General features: G+C 25.8%; 5 protein-coding genes across 5 annotated transcripts; 4 read left to right on the forward strand and 1 right to left on the reverse strand.

Moving 5' to 3' along the window:
• Positions 1-4,458: 4,458 nt before the first annotated feature.
• EIN_149980 (hypothetical protein) lies at positions 4,459-5,076 on the forward strand (the record flags this gene model as incomplete). Its single annotated transcript, XM_004257894.1, has 1 exon — positions 4,459-5,076. One exon carries the CDS (start codon positions 4,459-4,461, stop codon positions 5,074-5,076), a length of 618 nt encoding a protein of 205 aa, XP_004257942.1.
• A 162-nt stretch (positions 5,077-5,238) lies between these two features.
• On the forward strand, positions 5,239-6,066 carry EIN_149990 (hypothetical protein; the record flags this gene model as incomplete). Its single annotated transcript, XM_004257895.1, has 2 exons — positions 5,239-5,438; positions 5,586-6,066. The coding sequence occupies 2 exons, from the start codon at positions 5,239-5,241 to the stop codon at positions 6,064-6,066; spliced, it is 681 nt and encodes a 226-aa protein (XP_004257943.1).
• Positions 6,067-15,473: 9,407 nt separating this feature from the next.
• Positions 15,474-15,797, forward strand: EIN_150000 (actin, muscle, putative; the record flags this gene model as incomplete). Its single annotated transcript, XM_004257896.1, has 1 exon — positions 15,474-15,797. One exon carries the CDS (start codon positions 15,474-15,476, stop codon positions 15,795-15,797), a length of 324 nt encoding a protein of 107 aa, XP_004257944.1.
• An 896-nt stretch (positions 15,798-16,693) lies between these two features.
• Positions 16,694-17,329, reverse strand: EIN_150010 (lysozyme, putative; the record flags this gene model as incomplete). Its single annotated transcript, XM_004257897.1, has 1 exon — positions 16,694-17,329. The coding sequence occupies one exon, from the start codon at positions 17,327-17,329 to the stop codon at positions 16,694-16,696; it is 636 nt and encodes a 211-aa protein (XP_004257945.1).
• Positions 17,330-18,125: 796 nt separating this feature from the next.
• On the forward strand, positions 18,126-18,800 carry EIN_150020 (hypothetical protein; the record flags this gene model as incomplete). The annotated part of the gene is made up of 2 exons (XM_004257898.1): positions 18,126-18,430; positions 18,518-18,800. The coding sequence occupies 2 exons, from the start codon at positions 18,126-18,128 to the stop codon at positions 18,798-18,800; spliced, it is 588 nt and encodes a 195-aa protein (XP_004257946.1).
• Positions 18,801-19,704: the final 904 nt, after the last annotated feature.

The raw sequence follows: 19,704 nt of genomic DNA on the forward strand, positions 1-19,704 counted from the left end.
AAATGGTGTCAATACATCAATAGAAACTGTCAGAAAACTAATTTCGAAATATCAAAACGAAGACTTTGAATTTACCAGAGACACTCAAAAAGTAGAAAAAAAAGGTAAAATATCCATTATTGGAAAGTGCTACTGTCAACACTATAATCGAAATGAGAGAATTCAACATACCTGTAACATATCAGCTTATAATGTTTATCTGAGAAAGTTATATAAAACAACATAATTTGGTTGGAATAAGATGTTCTTTGGGTTGGGCACAATAAGTTTGCGAAAGAAATGGATTTAAAAGTAAATTACTATGCGGAGAATCCCCTTCTGTTGATCTCAAAAATTACACACAAGAAATTGAACACCTTAAAGATGTCATTGCACAGGTCTTTATTACAAAGCTTTACCGACGACAACTTTGACTAAATGTGAAACAAGTGGAACCAAGAAAATCAAAGACCGAATAAGTGTAATGGTTTGCTGCTCGTGTATTGGAGAAAAAAGACCTTTACTATTCATAGGACTTTCTGAAAAACCCAAGTGGTTTAATGATAACAAATTTGGAAAATATAAAATACAGTACGCGAGTCAAAGGAATTCTTGGATGACAGTATAATTGTTTCAAAAGTGGATCATCGAGTGGGAAAATAAACTACGTTTTTTTTTCAATAAAGATAAGATACTAATAATACTTGATAACGCACCTTTTCATAAATTGGTAATGATGTCGGAAAATTTTTTAGAAATTGAACCAATGGGTTACGAATACATTGGATTTGACGATAAATTTAAAAAACATATCTACAATATAAAACTGGAAAAATGCTGTTGAATTTTTGGCTCCTAATACTAAGTCTGTATTACAAACATGTGATTCTGGTACAATAGAATGCTTAAAAAACTATACAGAAAAGAACTGTTGACAAGAGTTTACAACAATTTTGAACACTCAAATTGTTGAAAATCAATTTTGTTTTTTTAAAAATTACAATCGGTGAAGCCATTGAAATTGACTCAACATAATGGACACGGGAAGTTAGTAGTGTCAGTATTTCAAATTGTTGGAAACATACCAAACTGTTCAAAAAAAGATAACGAAATTGAAGTCGAAGTGGTTGGAAAAAATTTGATATCTGATGAATATACAACAACTGATTTGAGTGGAGGAAATGATCCACTAGTACTTGATGATAATAACCATTTCGAAAAAAACTGAAGAAATGTTCACCCAGTATAAGAAAAATGAACATGCTCAAAGGTTAAGAAGTAAACTAGAAAATGAAATGAAAAATTTGCAAATATTGGATAAAAATACTTTTGCACTCAAAACCAAAATTGGTGCTGATAAGGAAGAATTGGACCGCTTGATACGTTCTGATAAAATGTTAGAACTTCTTTATTTATCCGAATAATTAATTTTTAAAATTATTAGATTTTATGTTATAATACCAGTAATTTTATTTTGCCGTGTTTTTTATATTAAATCTGTTTTTATTAAATAATTGGGTTTTGTGTTTTATTGCCAAGAAGATTAAAGTTTAAAATTAGATAATATAAGCAGTCAACTATATAATAAGTCTTCTTGACAATAAGTCTACTAGACAATAATGACTGTATTTTTTAAAAATATTTAATTTGATACAACATTGGTTTAACCATTATTTTAACAGAAAAATGATTATAGTGTATGTTTATTTTGTTTTTTATTAATAAAGTAAGTAAGTAACTTTATTAAAATATATAATAATAAGAAATTGAAAAAAAACACAAAAATGCCATAAACATCTTTAATAAAGTCGTGCAAATACATAAAATTTGGGATACAATTAAAATACTAAAAATCAAAAATGTTAATAACAATATAATCTGATGTTGTACATTATCTGGAGTTAAAAAACATTGTATTTGATATCTTATATTCTGTTTATATAATTTTTGGTTCCAATTTAATTTTTGTTTTTTAATCAAAATAATGATTATTTCAGTTAAGAAAAACAGATTGTATTAATTTAATTAATTGAACAATAGTTTGTATTATCTGTTTTTAAATTAATTATAAATTGAAATAAATAGAACGAGAAAAATATAGTTTTTTGAATAAAACTAATGATTATATGTTTAAAGTCTCTGTTTTAAAAAGAAAAAACACATATTTAAAATTGTTTGTAAATAAAAAAATAAAATTAAATATTCTATAAATTGATAATTTATATATACTTTTATAATTAATTGTATTATAAAATGATCATATTATTAATTATAGTATTTTTTGATATGAAAATACTATTATTTTTACATGCCAAAGTACATGACCCGTTTAAAAACCAAGAGTACACAATCATTTTGTAATTGTTCAATGCTTAAACCGGACTTTCCAAACACTCAAAAGCAATAAAACATTTAAATTACTGAATTTTTGCAATAATTTTTTTTGAAGCAAAAAAGTGTATTTAAATTATCATCTTTTCCATTTAGAAAAACAATACGAGTCAGCAGTTTTACAAAACCAATATTTAAAAAGTTTTGCATTCAACAACGTTTTAAAACTTAACATCAAAATGTTAAAAGGTTATCCGACATAATAACAATCGATAACAGTAATTTAAAATAGTACAATATGGTCTCAAGTCAAACACTTTACAGTGTCATATTTAATAGAGGTATTCCAGAACAGCTCTTATAAAATAAAAGCATTGAACTTGTCAATCAAATAACAACACAATTTCCACATTTAAAACCAAGAGTAGACAATTAAATTATAATAGAAGAAATTCCTCATACATCTGACCAATATACAGGTTGATCAAATATACTTAAATTGTTATCCATAAAGTCTTGAATACTATAAATATTTAATCTGTTCGCTAACATGTGTTCTATAATCAGGTTCTTTCATAAATTTGTTATGGTAAAAACAGTTTTATCAACCATTTAAGAAACCATAATCAATCGTTTTGTTGATATATTTTTTATATTCGGGTGAAATGTTTTCGATTATAGGTTTCAATATTGGTTTTGTAGATTTAATAATATGATCATTTGTTTATTTAATAGTTTTAGGAATGAAATTATTATTTTTCTCTAATTTCTGCCAAAAACAGAGGAGATTTTACCATTAATTTAAAATAGAAATTAATTTTACTTAATCCATATATTCTTAATATCATTATGACCAAAATCTTTTAATGATTTAAAAGGATCTGATCTTTTACGAACATCTATCATTCTATCTCCAAATTTACTACATGTTAGGAATTTTTTATCAGGTATATTCATAATTGCATTTCCAATAATTGGAATTGAAAATACGGCTATTGTTTTACAACATTAGTCACTTTTGACATTACATTTCCATATGTTTTTAATATTTTCCCACCTCCTTTAACAATTTGTTTGCAATATTTTTTAGTGTTTTATAATATTAAGGTGAACGCATTTAAAATATCAAAAATTCATATTTTTACAGTAATAAATGTCTGACATAAGAATTCCAAGTGTTCTTGAAAATGCTTACAGAGGAGATATCCTAAAATATTTCGATGAACAACAGAAAATAATTACTGCAAACGATGGCGTTCATGATAGTAGAATGATTGCTGTAAATGCTTATCAAAGATTCATTGACATTTGTCGAAATTTACATTTATCGGACATGACATTTGTCGAAACCCTGGTGACATTTGTCGACAATTCTTTTGAATTATTTATAAAAATAATTTGAATCAATAACATATATAAAAACCCAAAAATGTAATTGCCACTCAAACGTTGATGCAAAAATAACAAATGATGTGGCTTCTTGTGTTGAATCCCATTTTATTGTAGACCATTTAAAAACAAAAATCAAAAACATAAAGAATCACTTAAACTATTTATGTTGTAATAATAAATTATAATATTTGATAATTAAAATGCATTATATTCAATAATAAAAATTAATAAAATGATTTTGAATTAAAAAAAAGAAATATATATGTATTCTAATTTGTTTAATATTATAAATACATAAATAAATATTAAAATTAATAATTATCCAAGTGCATTTCATAAAACTTGAAAAAAACATATTTAAAGGAATATAATCGATAACTTTAAAATATAACCTTTGACATCATAACTAAAAATACAACAATATTAATTATACAATCATAAAAAGTTCATACACCATGTAAAAATAAAATAAATAATTATATTTAAACTGTTTTAATCTTAAATATTACAAAGATGAGTCGGCCACCTCTTCGGTTTTTTGATGAATCAAAAATTCCAGGACGTCTCAGGTCTTCACATCCTTTGCTGTGCATAGGAAAGATTTGTTATGTACAGAGGAGTAATTGGGACTATGAAAATTACGACTTTGTTTATGAGTGTGCAGGTGATAAATGCAATGTAACAGTTTATATTGTTGGTGATGACTATGAAATAGTTGGTGATCATAGTTGTGTTTGTGACCACGAAGCTAAATTTATGGCAAGGTGTCGTCACGAATCTGCATTCCTTGAATTTGAAAAATCAATTAGCGACACGCCCCGCAATATTGCACTTCGTGTTCAAACACATGAATATTGCAATAAAATGACACACTTAGAAATGCAAGCTTGTAAAAGATATATTATTCGACTTCAATCTGCAGTACTTGGACCCAACCCAACTTCAATGAATGACATCACTCTGAGTGATACTTTGCGGACAACTATAGAGAGAAAAAGCGAAATAAACCCAGACAATATGTTTATGTTTTACGATTCATTTGAAAAAGATGATTCTCTCCCTCGTATTTTAGTGTTTAGTTCTCATTTGCAACAACTTATTGCGTCTAAGGCAGATCACATATTTGCAGATGGAACTTATCATATCACACCAAATACAGTTCAATGTCTGTACACCATACATGCGTATGTCGATAACACGTGCTATCCCGTTGTTTTCATTCTCTTACCCAACGAAACCGAAGAAACTTTTACTCGTGCGTTTTCAACACTTATTAACGTCTTCTCAAATGTAAAATTTGCACATTGTGATTGCCAACTATCGGCCATCAATTCACTTATTAAAGTGTTCAAAGTTGACATAAAATTGTGTTAATTTCATCAAAACCAGGCAGTTTTTAGGATGGTGGGTAAACTTGGTTTATCAACGGAGTATACAAACAATGCAAAACTTCATTTGTGGATACTTCGTCTTTATGCTTAACCTTTCTTACCAGAAAACGAAATAAGTAAATGTTTTGCCGATACTTTTGAAGTAATGTCGCTGTCAAAAGGCTATGGTGTTACTGAAGAGGTGAGAGAAAGATTTATCGAGCTTTTGGCCTACTACAAAAGATTTTGGATCGAAAAAATAGGAACGAAAAGGTGGTCACAGTTTTTTGTTGAAAATAGAACAAAGAACTTTTGTGAGGGGTTCCACAATGGAGTTGGATTGAGTTTCCAAATAGCACACCCGAGGTTTGTAGTTCTAATAGACATGCTTAGACGACTTGAAAATGTTTGTAGACAAAAGTGGGTCGATCAAATTACATCTCACGATGTTGAAATTGTTTATAAAAAGACGAATGCTAAACTTTGTAAAGATTTAAATAAAACAATGCAAAGTTATTTACTTGGAAAATTTGAAACACAAGTAATGTACTTGGACGAAATAGCAAAGATGAACATGGAATACAATTTCAAAACAAAAGCTTCTCGTCATAATATTTCTAATACTGCTATTACACGTTCAAAAGAACTTCTTAACGAAATGAATAAACTTATTGAAAAACAAAAGGATGTCGTTTTTGATGAAAATGGAAGTTCTCCGAGTACATTTGATTCCACACTTCCAAACAAACAAAGTGAATTGGAATTCGATACAACAATTTCTTATGTTAACGAATACGAATCATTATCGAGTAAAACATTAAGTAAAATAATGAAAAATGATGACGATAGTGAATTTTCAACAAGAAATGAAACTCCAACAATTATCCAAGATGAAATTGAACTTAATGAATTTAACAAAACCGATACAAAAATCCGAGTAACAAGAAAACTTGCAAAAGAAAAAACAAAAGTTAAAAAAAACTTTCAACTTTAAAAAAACCAAGAAAATGTCGAGTTGAAAGAAAAAAGAAACTCACTATATGCCAACAAATTGAAGTTGAAAAAATAATACAATACAAATGAATAAGTAATTTGTGATATTTGGTTAACTTGATTAAATATATATTTCTTTTTTTTAATTCAAAATCATTTTATTAATTTTTATTATTGAATATAATGCATTTTAATTATCAAATATTATAATTTATTATTACAACATAAATAGTTTAAGTGATTCTTTATGTTTTTGATTTTTGTTTTTAAATGGTCTACAATAAAATGGGATTCAACACAAGAAGCCACATCATTTGTTATTTTTGCATCAACGTTTGAGTGGCAATTACATTTTTGGGTTTTTATATATGTTATTGATTCAAATTATTTTTATAAATAATTCAAAAGAATTGTCGACAAATGTCACCAGGGTTTCGACAAATGTCATGTCCGATAAATGTAAATTTCGACAAATGTCAAGATACCCTTATCAACAGCAAGTTCCATTTAATAGTAATGCTCATTCTAAAATAGTGATTACAGATCCATCTTTCCATATTACTAATATTGATAAGAGTTGTTTAAGTGCAAACATTAAATTAAGACTTAAATTAGTTCTAGATGAATCAAGAACTGCAACCACATGTGTTGAAAAGAATCTAATGCTTGTATGTTATTTATTGGTTTAAAAGATTCTACTCAATGGCTAGACAGTATGAAAATTAATTGGAAAATGGAACTACATATTATGAAAACACTAAGATGATATACGAAACAACTATTTCTGGAATGTGTAGAACTCAACAAGAAAAAGAATCTAGAGCTGGTGTTTATACAGCTTGGAAAATGCTTTTGAACATAAAATAATGTATGTGGAGTATATGTTAAAGTTGATGATTTTCTTTGAAATTCAACATTTGATGCTGAAATGAAATTGATAATTCCTTTAGATAATTTCTTACCTTTACAATCATTTACTTCATATCCAAATGCAATATTTAATGAATTTGAATTAGATATTAAACAAAGAATTACTCAAAATTTTGTTTATTGTCAGGTTAATCCATCAATATTATGCGATGAATTTAATGAAAATCATTTAGCATCTGATAAAATTACGTGTTCAACTTCTGATTGGATGAAAGGTGTGTCTAAAGAATTTACACAAATTGGTGATAAATCACTTATGCTTGGTTATTGTTATTTCTCAACTGGAAATAGCTTTAGTCAGTTTACTGGAACAGTTCAAATTCAAGAAAGTACTTGTACATTATTCCAAAGTATTATTAATGGTTTTAATGTTAAGGATTCGGTATTGAAAGAAATATATGATTAATATAGTAAAACACCATTATTTGTTCCAGCTCAAATGACAACTGAATATGATTTTCCACCAAATCAATCTCTTTCTAGAATTAATTGTTAAAATTTGATGAGCTATCTAAATACATCTTTGTTATTCTTCTTATTCCCAAGATCTAATAATCAATGTACTGTATCTAAAAATCCTCATATTAACGATATGAAAGTTATAACAGCAAACAGAACTATACCAGATCAACAAATGGATACATTATCAAGTGAATTTAGTGAATTCCAATTAGCAAATACCAATTTTGATACATTATTTGTTGCTCCTCAATCTATAATTAATAGTTTAACATTTAATGAATATTCTGAAAATACTAATAATTCATCTAAACATATCAAATATCTAAGTGATGCTACTGATTTTATGATGTCAACTCCTTTAGAAAGATATGGTTCTGGATGCTTCTTTGATGGTTTATATTCGACAGCAAATATTCAATTAACACTTCAAGAAACACCTATGTTTGGAGATTATAATCCATATATTAAACCAAGTGGATATACTGGTTCAGTTAATACTAATGCTATTAATATTATTTTATTAAATGATGCTATGTGGTCATTATCACCAAATAAGGTTGAATTACTTACTAATGTTGATTTAGATACTATGTTCAAATAAAATAATAATAATATATTTAATCTTTATTTTTAGTAATAAATGAAACAACTTTAACAACTTATCAAGATAAAAGTAAAAATAGTGTTTTTTGCACTTCATATTTTAATCCTTCTACAATAACATCTAATGAAATTAAAACTGATAAAATTACAAGCATAGATGGAACAGTAAGTATAAATACAAAAGATATTTCTTCTACTGATTATGTAAATTCTGAAATATTAACATATTATAATAAATCTAAAAGTTACAGCGACAATGTAGCATTAGTATGTAATACATATTCTGATATGATTGCATCAGCGTGTAACGGGTATAGCGACAATGTTGGTTCTTCATGTAATGCGTATCAAATACAAAAACAGCTTCAATACCAACTCCAAAAATAATATATCCATATCCAAATATAATTTCGCAAGATGTAAAAACATATAAAAATGTTACTTATTCTATTAAATCAGAAACTGATAAAACTTCATGTTTCAGAATAAAAATTGATAATGTTACAGAATTCTTAACAACAAATAGAATAGTAAAAGTAGTTCCATATGTAATTATTAATAATGAAATTTATAAAGTTATTGAACAAGTTAGTGGTAAAAGTATGTTGAATGGAAAAATATATACAACAGTACTAAATCTATTTAATATAAATGAGCATCCAATAATAATAATACCAGATACAGTTGGTTATTTGTGGGGTGATGGATATTATTGTTTTAATTATTTCAGTTTATATTTACCAAAAAAATTTACATCAAACAGTGATTTAACATCACTAACATCTAAACCAATATGTGTTTATTCATATTGTAATCTTAATAATTTATTTTATCCTGGTATTAATTATTCAGGAAGTAATCCATATTTAATGTGGAATAATATAACTATAGATAGTAATCAGATATATCTAATAGAACCAAATTTACAAATAACAAATACATCATCTATTAAAGAGATATGTCAAGGTTCTTCACTAAAAATATATATGTCATCCAAAGCTGTATCTAATTTTACATATTATAAAACATATATTATTAATTCATTAGGAAGAACTACCACAACTACAATTTATGATAGTTTGAATCGAGTACTATTTATAATACTTATAATTCTAGAAACGATTTATGGTAATTTTTAAATCACTAACATAATCGAAGATTCCATAATGTGTTTTTTTCAAATCACTAAATGGTTGAATTAGAAAAAATAGTAGAATTAGCATCATTATTATCATTTATATTTATATTAATATTTATTACAGTATTAAAAATATTTACATATTTGTTTAAAAAGAGATTATTCAAATTAAAAGAACAAAAAATATTAACAACAGATATAACACCAAGAATACATAGTGTATAAAATACTACGAAACTACGGTTCTCAAGTTAAAATACTAACTCTAACTCAACAATGAAATAATAATCAGAATCAATATTGATTATATTATTTTTGTAATCAGTAAACCATATTTTTATTTTTCGTTTATTGTCTTTGATTTCAAATGATTTTTGATTATCACTGTTAGCAAAAATTATAAATCCATCTTGTGAAGGATAATAATAAGAAGTATTCAAATCACTTCTTAAAATATTTCCACAATCAATCTGACCAGATGAATTATAAAATCTAGTAGCAATAGTATTACTATATTTATTATTAGTAGAACAAACAAATTCAATTGGTAATTCAACTTCAAATTGATATGTATTTATTACTTTGCAATTATTATTATGTAAATTCATATATAATTTTCTCATTTTATAGAACAAAAATAAACATATACATGAATAACAAATTGTAAATAAGCTTCGCATAGATTGTATTCTATTCGACTTCATTAGTAATATTGAATTAGATGTAATCTTGAAGTGCAAAATAACATGGAATTGTTACGAATTTTTTCATTATCATCAAGTTTTTATCATACTATGTTACCATGATCATATATATCATTGTTGCTTTAGTACTAAAATAGTTTCTTGTCTTTCTGAAAGTATTGTCTTTGCTATTATCCAAATATATTATTAACTTGTCTCCATATTTATAAGATAAAAATCAATTTTTAAATTGTTTATATAATATTTCATCATTCTTCTTAACCATTTGTTTAATATAATCATATTCAAGTTGATAGCATTTATACATATTGTTTTAATTAGGTATGTATTGCATATCAATAGGTCGATAACCAGTTTTATTATGTTTTGAAAAATTAAAGTAAGTAACAATTTCTTGAATAAGTATATCTTGATTTTTGTTTACATATCTTGACATTGTATTATCATAAGCAGTTCTGATAACTCGATCTACAACTCTGTTTTTATAAATATGTTTGGATGAAGATGAATATGTTCTTATATTCAATTTATTGAAATAATTTGACATATAAGTGCTATTCAATGCAGATTCACCATCAAAACGTATGTTGTCAAACACTATTTAAAATACAAGTAAAGTATTAAAAGGCATTATTAAACTCTTATTGTTTTTATTGTATAATGAAAATACATATAAATATTTGGTGTTAATATAAATAATGAACATGAATGTATTTTGTTTCATTCTATTTTCAGAATTAAAGAAAGCTAAATTGACTTCATAACTATTAAAATATGGAAAGTAATAAGGTCTCGAATACAGTTTTTTCATGGTTTTTGGATTAAAGTCACGACTGATAATTTGTTTTTTGTTAACATCTTTCTTCAAAATTGATTCATATTTATTTAAACTCTTAAATGGATAATCAATTGTCAATTTGTTAAATGGTATATTCTATATATCTACTTTATTTCTAGGTTTATTTAATATTTGTTCTCTACGTCGCATTTTTCTTGTTTTGTGTTTTTGAATTTGTTTTTGTTTAATATCAATATCTTCTCTAAAACTCATTTCTCATTTATAATTAATTCAATTATTAAAAATCAAATTAATTATTTTTTATTATAATGTAACGTCATGGAACCTCACTTCGTTTCGGTTCTCCTCTCTGATGTAGTAGTTATAGTATGTCGACACTCTCGAACTCGCAAAATTTTTGCATTATTATTAAAATGTTAGGCTATATGTATTTTGACATGTATTACCCATTTATTATAATATAATATCAATATCAAGGTTATACCTGTATAACCGTACAAACCTCCTCGGGTTCAGAGAACCGTACAGGGTCTGAATGTTACAAAAAAATTTTTAATTTAGTTTTTGACTTCGTTTTTCAATGTGTTTTATTTTTTTAACCCTTCCAATACCAGAAATATACTTGTTATAACACACATACATATCAATATAAACATTAATCGGTAAACTAAAAGTTATTCTAAATTAAACAGTATTTAGTTTTAATATTGTAGTTTTCAGTTCTGGTTTAATTTAACATTTATAATATATAAAAAGTTTGCACGTTTTATTTTTGTATGTTATATAAATTAAAAGTCTAACACAGTTGTGTTATACATATTAGTTATAAAATATATTTCATAATAATTTAGAGTAATGAATATAAAGGTTCTTTCTTTAAAATGTGAAAAAGGTAGTAATGATATTCATATACATTTAATTTATTTTGTGTAATGAAAACGAATTTTTTAAAACGATAGTTAAGAAGAAAAAAATGAAAAATAATTCTCGTATACATATGATTCTCAACAAAATTTCATAAAGTGAGAACGCTAATAATCAGTGTGGTTGCACAACTAATATCATAATATTAATTTGTTTGTTACATATATCAAAATTCAATAAAATATCAACATTTTTACACGTTAGTTACAAAACATCAAAACATTTACAATATAAACTAAATAAAAATAATTACTTTTAGTATTTTTAAAGTATGACGTATCCCTTGTTTTTCAATGAAAGAATTTTTATCAGAATTTTATTTGATATGTTTTCTTATTTTAAAACCCTGTTTTGGAAAGACTTATTGTGTATAGTTTATTATACTATACAAATTATTGATATAAAAAGAAAAAATTTTTAAACTTGAAAATAATAACAAGAAAAGTCGTCAAGTTTTCCTCACAGAAAAAGTGAACCTTTTTTCAACAAAAATACGATTTTAGGTTAAAATTTACTATTAATTTTGTTTTCTGGTATTCCCCATGGTTGTAAAGAGTTTAAAGCGTTTTTTGCATTATTTCTTTCTAATATACACTCAAAATGAATAAGATATAAATAAGTATACATTTTTTGGAAATTTTTGGTACCGGAAGGGTTAAATTGCAAAAATATAAGTGTAAAATTGGTATTCTCAAGCAATTTTTTGTCATTTGACCAAAGAAAAATGGTCGAAACCCCCATATAAAAACTATTTAATTCTTTACGATTTTTGAACATTAATAATCGCAAAAACGAGGAAAATCAATAATAAAAACTGTTTCATCATTTGGAGTTTTTGAGATTTTGAAATTAAAAAAAAAATCGCAGTAGGATATCATAGGGTATTAAAAATGGGAAGGGTTCAAAAGTTAAAAAACCATAATGAATTGATTTTCATAATATGCGATTTTTGCGAGTTCGAGAGAGGTGAACTACTAACGACTTTAATATTTTCTTTTTTGAAGCATATTGTAAACCATTTAAAAAATATTGAGCAACTTTGCATTTGATTACTTCATCATTATTTTCTTCATGTGTCAGGTAATAATCTGACGCAATTGTTTTATTGATAATAATGCCGCAAACTCTACAAAAATCTTTTCTATCAACTAAAACTGCTATACTTTTTTAACTCCAATCAATTGTGTATGGCCTTTTTATATTTATTATCAGATTTTTTTAAATAAAAAATATATCAAAAAACAAATTTTTGGTTAACCCTTCGAGGACGGGAAAAATCAAAATTTGTAAAAAAATTAAAATCTTAGTCAATTGTAATGTAAATGTGACCTTTTTTCTTTAATTTTTTCAAAAATACTAGACACCCTGGAACGACGGCTCTAGTATATTTTTATAGTAAAGTGTTATAAATTATAGTAAAAAAGTGAATTTTTTGTTGAAGTTGGGATGAACAAAGGTTCACTTTTTTGCTTGGTGTTTTCAGAAACAAGTCACGGTTCAATGGAAAAGTCAGATCATATATTTATTGAGATGTCCACAACCAATTACGATAATAAAATTAATTATAAAATATAACAAAGACCAAATTGCATCATAAAACATACTGGTCCGAAATATTCAAAATCAATTGCATCATAAAATAACAAAGAAAAGAAAAAAATAACAGACTTTGAGGTGTCTTGAAATTTCATTATGCAATTGATCTCAAAAACAATAACAAAAGAAATTAAATAGATTTTTTTGTAAACTTTGAAAAATACAAAAATTTAAAAATTGTATTTTGCTATTTTTTTGTAAAATAAATAAGATAAGACGAAAAGACACTTTTGTTTGTTCCGACTTTGAAAAAAATCTTAAAGAACATAAGTGTAAAATAAACAAAAAATAACTAAAATACATTTTCAAAAGTATCAAAAATCGCAAAATCGAGAAAAAATTATAAAATCAACTTTAACAATAAAAATAGTCGCATTAAAATAAACTTTGATCAAAACGAGGTTTTATTGTCACCCGTTGAGATTTACGTCGTGCCACTGTCGAGGAAGCAAGATATAAATTCATTGTTTGCAATTGTTTTTTTATCATTTTCAAACAAAAACAAAAGGCAAAACGTGTTTTATGCAATTTATTTAGAATATAAAGATCTGTATTTGGTAAATAAATGTTTATTTTGCAGCCACTGTTTATTCATTTTCAAGTTATGCATTTTTGGGCAACAAACAAAAAACTTATAGTAAATGTATAGAGATAATGAAAAACAAAGAAAAACACAAGTATAAAGACAACACAACTAAAACCAATGACAACACTTTAAACTATATTTTATAATAAAATAAATTAATATATTATTAATAATTTATCATGTTATTTATAATAGTTTTATAATTATAATTGTTATATATAATAGTAACAATCATCAGACATAATTTTGACACAATAACACATCAACAATCATATCTTTACTACAACGTGATTTCATTGAAGTGATAAGTGATCACATTGATATAACAACGTTGTGTAATTAAAACTATATTGTATTTTATGTATAATTATAACAAAAATGGTATAATCACCCCTTTTATAAAAGATATCATTATAAAAGATACATAGTGTTTGTAATAAAGCGCGTTTTGGCTGAAAACATATAGTTCAAATTTAAAACAAAACAAATAAGCATTTAATTTATATAAACAGAAACACACTCGTTTAGTGAATGATCAATTAAATGATAATATGTGATATAATTGATGTAGTTGTTATAAAGATAACAATTTAATTATTTGGATGTTAAAATCGATTACATACTATATTTCTAAAATTATTTTACCATTAATAATATAGATTCTAAAATAATAATAATATAATAATAATATAATAATAATATAATAATAATAATAATAAAATAATGTTATTTAAACACACCAAATAACAAAAATATTAAAATAATTTTTGTTTTCAAAGGATAATTTTAAAGAATATTTTAAAATGACTGTATTTGTTATTCCACGACAATGGATCAATAAGAAATATGCAAACAAATGTTACTTATAATATTATTAACAGTTATAGTTAAAAATATCAGATAATTTATAATGTATTGTTTATTCAATTGATTTTGTAACGAATTGTGTTTTGTGTTTTTAAATAGGTTTTTGTTTAAATTGTAAAAATACATACAGTAAGGTTACCCCGTTTTGTTCAATTGTTTTAATAATGCAAGACATTATAGTTATTTTTAATTTATGAATACTATTTTAACAAATTAAATGCAAAAAACATTTTTCGTGTTTTATTTGAATATTGCTAAACACTAAAATGGTTTAATTTAATTAAAAGTACTAATTAAATCTTACATAAAACAAAGTCACTTGCTACAAACAAAAAAGTTTGTGATAAACAAAGAAAATACTTGACATAATTTTGAATTAACACGATTATTGAGTTGATATTTCAAGATTTGTGATGGATAAATTTATAGTTTAAAATTGCACTATTTTAAACAACAATGTGCAAAACCAATTTATAATCAAAAATTATCATTTTTTAATCCTTATATCCCGAAAAAACATTTGAATATCCAATAAATATCGTAAATCAACATTAAATAATTGTGTGAAATAACACACAAATTTCTAGTTATTTTTAAAATAAAAATTCAAAAAATAAATAATTACTTATTACTATAAATAACTTTGCCGCATTGCATTTGATTTGACGAAAAAATGCAAAAATCTGCTTCATCATCAGAACTCGAAAAATAAAACAAAATTTCAAACAATGAAGTCATCACCATTGGAAACGAGAGCTTCAGATGCCCAGAAGCACTCTTCCAGCCATCATTCCTTGGTATGGAAGCATCAGGTATCCACGAGACAACTTACAACTCAATCATGAAGTGCGATGTCGATATCAGAAAAGACTTGTACGGAAACATCGTCTTGTCTGGTGGAACATCTATGTACCCAGGCATCAACGACAGACTTGAAAAGGAGATGGTTGCTCTTGCACCACCAACAATGAAGATCAAAGTCATTGCACCACCAGAGAGAAAGTACTCCGTCTGGATTGGAGGCTCAATTCTTGCTTCATTATCCACATTCCAGAACATGTGGATCACCAAGGAAGAGTACGACGAGTCTGGCCCAGCCATCGTCCACAGAAAGTGCTTCTAAAACTTTTTGTTATTATTTTTGTTTATAATTAATCAACTCGAAACACAAAAATGTAACATTATGATATTATTAAAACACTGTTTTAAAAGTTAAAAATATAAACAAGAAAAAAAATATTACATTTTGTTTATATGTTTTTTTTGAAAGTATTCTTTTGTTGTTTGTGATTTTGTCTTTCTTACCTGTTATCTTTTTTTCAGCTAACACATCCAATATCACATTTGTTTCAATGTCAAACGTAAATTCGACTTGTTGCACACAACGTAATGCTGGTAGTATTACACATCCCTTCCACTTCTTTATAATCAATTGTGTATCCTGACATCAGTTCATTTTTTATAGCGATGACAAGGTACAGTCAATTTTGATTTTGAAAATGAGTAATATATTTTTGTGGTTTTATGTTTTTCATCAAAATAGATTTTTTTGATTTTTTAACCTTCAATGACCACTTTCTGAAAAAACAATCCAAACTACTACTGTTTTCCTGTAAATTTACTTGTTAAAATACTAACCAATTATTAATTATTAAACATAAATTAATAAAAATATATTAACCTTACGATTCTGTTACTGTTTTAAATAAAACACAAATTTTATTTTTTGAACTTAATATGATATACAAAAACTTACCTTATGGCGACTCTTTTGAAATGTAAACAGTAAACAAACCAATCGCGCAAACAATAATTTATTGGTTTTCCTTTTTTCTTCAATTTTTGGAAATGTTTTAATTAAAACACCAATGGTATTGGCGTTTTCATCAACAAAACATTTTTTTTCCAAAAAAATGTTTTATAAAAGAAAAAAAAAAGAATCCTAAGGTTAAATACTCGTGACAACCACTTTTTCTTGCATCAGTATAATTTAAAATAAATCCAAAATAGAAAAATGAATTAAAGAATATTATTTCTTTTGTACTCAAACTTGTAACTTCCACACATAGTCTGACTTGTGTAATAACTCATGTTGGGTGTTGTCCACCATCCATACTTTTCAAAAGTTTTTCCAGTTTGTGTATTATCCCACAATAAAATTTCATTAGATCTGTCGTATGTGAAAGTGTTTGTAAACGTTTTATTCCAAAAGTCTTTAGTTACTCTGACACCGACTTTGGGGTAGTATTTGAGTAACAAATCAAGTTCATGTCTTAAAGAATCTTCGTTTAAAGTTTGAATGGTATACCACCCTTGTCCATCAATATCAAGCCACATGATATTAAACTGAACATTGTTGGTGTTGATGATTGTATTCATCTGCTCAACAAGAGCATCAAAAGTGCCAATAAGTGGGCCAAGAGTGAAAAACAGATCGAATTGTGATGTAGTGAAACCTGCGGCGTGGGCGTTGGCGGCATATTGATAAAAATTGGTGTTGATTTGGTTGTTGTATGTAAAAACATCCAACATGTGGAAGTCAGACCACCCATTTGATTTGTAACAGGCATATGTAGAGACTTCACCTCCACTGGTATATGTGCCATAATAAGTCGCCTGTGCCGATGATAAGAATAAAATGAGAAATACCAACATTGTGATTTTTGAGATTTAACAATTATTAATATATCCATTATCCTTGCTTTATTATTAATTTAATCTTCTAAATCAATAAAAATTGGATGAAGAAAAATACTTTAGAGTAATAATAAATCATTTTACAATATGTTTAACTATTAATACTTTTAAAATGAATAAACAGTTAGACCTTAAAATAACAAAAAAAGTAATTAGAACATGTTAGTTTTAAATAATAAAATTATATTATAATTTAAAGTCTCGATTATTTAAGACAACTTGATTTTTCGTTGGAATTATTAATGTGTTAAGTGAAGACATTTTTTATAAAATAAAAATAAAATTATATTATTAATTGTAATAATAAAAAGGTACTATTTTTATGAAAAATAACAATATAACAAATTATAAAAAATGATACTTATTTGTTTACTTTTAAATAATTTGAACCAAAGTCGATAAAAAATTAAGTTTTCAATTACAATAATTTATTTACAATAGACCAAAGGCTAAGTGATATGAATTATTTCTTTAATAATAAACTATAAACTAAGAATTAAAAATAATAATATATAACATTATTTTATGTAAAATAGTAAGTCATACTGTTTGTGATCAAAACTCAGCTAATAAAACGCCGAAAAATCAAATAAAATCAATTGAAAATCAATTTATCTAAAAATAAATAAATACGTATTGGTTCTAAAATATATCAAATAAACACATATTTTAAACATCCACGTATTGTTTATTTTTTCGATTTTATAGATAATTTAAAGAAAACATAAATACTTTTTATTCACAATTAAATACAATGTCGTTACCATCATCTCGACGTTCTCCGAGAAATAGTCATAGTAGAATTGTAGAAACCGAAATCGAACGATTAAATCAGAAAACACAAGAAGCTATCCAACAACCCATTCAACAGCATTCTGAACATCAAAGATTTTTCTTTGAGTACATGGTAGATACACATGGAGGGTTTGACTCGTTGTTCAGATTTTTGGGTTTGAATCCTTTAGTATTTCTCGCTATCATACCAGTCGTTAGTGATATCTATACTGCAAGAAGAGGTAGGAAAAGTTTTTTCTACAATCCAGATGACAGATTGTTGTTGTTTTATCTATTTTTTCGTTACAACAAAATTGTACTTATTAGAAATCTTTGCATTCATTATATAAAAACAAACGAACAAATTGTTAGGGAAGTGTACGAAAGTGCTAAGCTGTTTAAAGTTGTCATGAAAGATTCGTTTATCATATTTAATAATGAAAATTTACAAGGAACAAATTTAAGTGCTATTGTTGATTGTACAATAACGCCAACAAACGCTCCAAGTGGAAGTTTTTCTTCTAAGATGTCGTTCTACAGTGGTAAGTACAAGACGTATTGTATTAAAATTGAAGTTGTTGTTAACTCTGTTACTGGGACTGCATGTTATGTTTCAGAAGGAGAACCAGGTGCTTCTCATGACACGAGATTGTAAAAAAACTTCTGATGATATTAACACCACGCTCAATGGTACTAAACTCATTGGCGACAAAGGTTATAAAGGAATTCAGTCGCTTATCCCCAATGGTTTTGTTCCAACAGAGTCTCCACTTTTGGAAAACAGATGTCTGGTTGAACGTTACTTTGGACGTCTCAAAACTGTTTATGCATTTGCCAGAGAGAAATACAACAAAGATACTGTAATATACGATGATCTAATATCTTTATATTGTTGTTTCTGTAACGTGGATATTGGAATAAACCCGCTTATCAACGTAGATCAGACAAATTATATAAATATTTTAGCAAATTTTGTGAATAAAATTGATGAAAGAAGAAAAAAGCACAGAGACAGCAACAGAGTTTATCGAAGAAGACAACAAGCTCAAATTTTTGCATTAGAAGAAGCAGAAAATCGGTCTCATTTATTTGAAGATGATCGTTATGATGGAGAAACAATATATACATCAGGTCAAATTGATGGCGATGAGACCGGGACGGAACCTTAACAATAAATGAACTGTTTTTGTTATTACAATTCGAATAATTTACTTAAAATAACGGGAATATTAAATGATCATGGGGTTATCATATTAAATTAAATAGATATCTAATTAATTGTTACAAAGTGAATAAGATCTAATCGTCTTAAGAAAAAACAAAACACAAACAAAATAAAAAGATTAAACTTAAAATAACATAACAATTGAATATAAACTAAATATAATTTATGTTTTTGGAAATGAACTAATAGAATACTACTTATATTCGGGATATAACATTAACTTACAATTATTATTTATTCATTTTATTTAAATCTAGTCGATATGTTTGTTGCATTTAATATAAGGTTTCGATATTTAAGATATCTATTACTACATAAATAATGTAGAATATAT

This window comes from Entamoeba invadens, assembly GCF_000330505.1.
Source record: "Entamoeba invadens IP1 unplaced genomic scaffold scaff_1105074726367, whole genome shotgun sequence".
In the NCBI taxonomy this organism is placed as follows: domain Eukaryota; phylum Evosea; order Mastigamoebida; family Endamoebidae; genus Entamoeba; species Entamoeba invadens.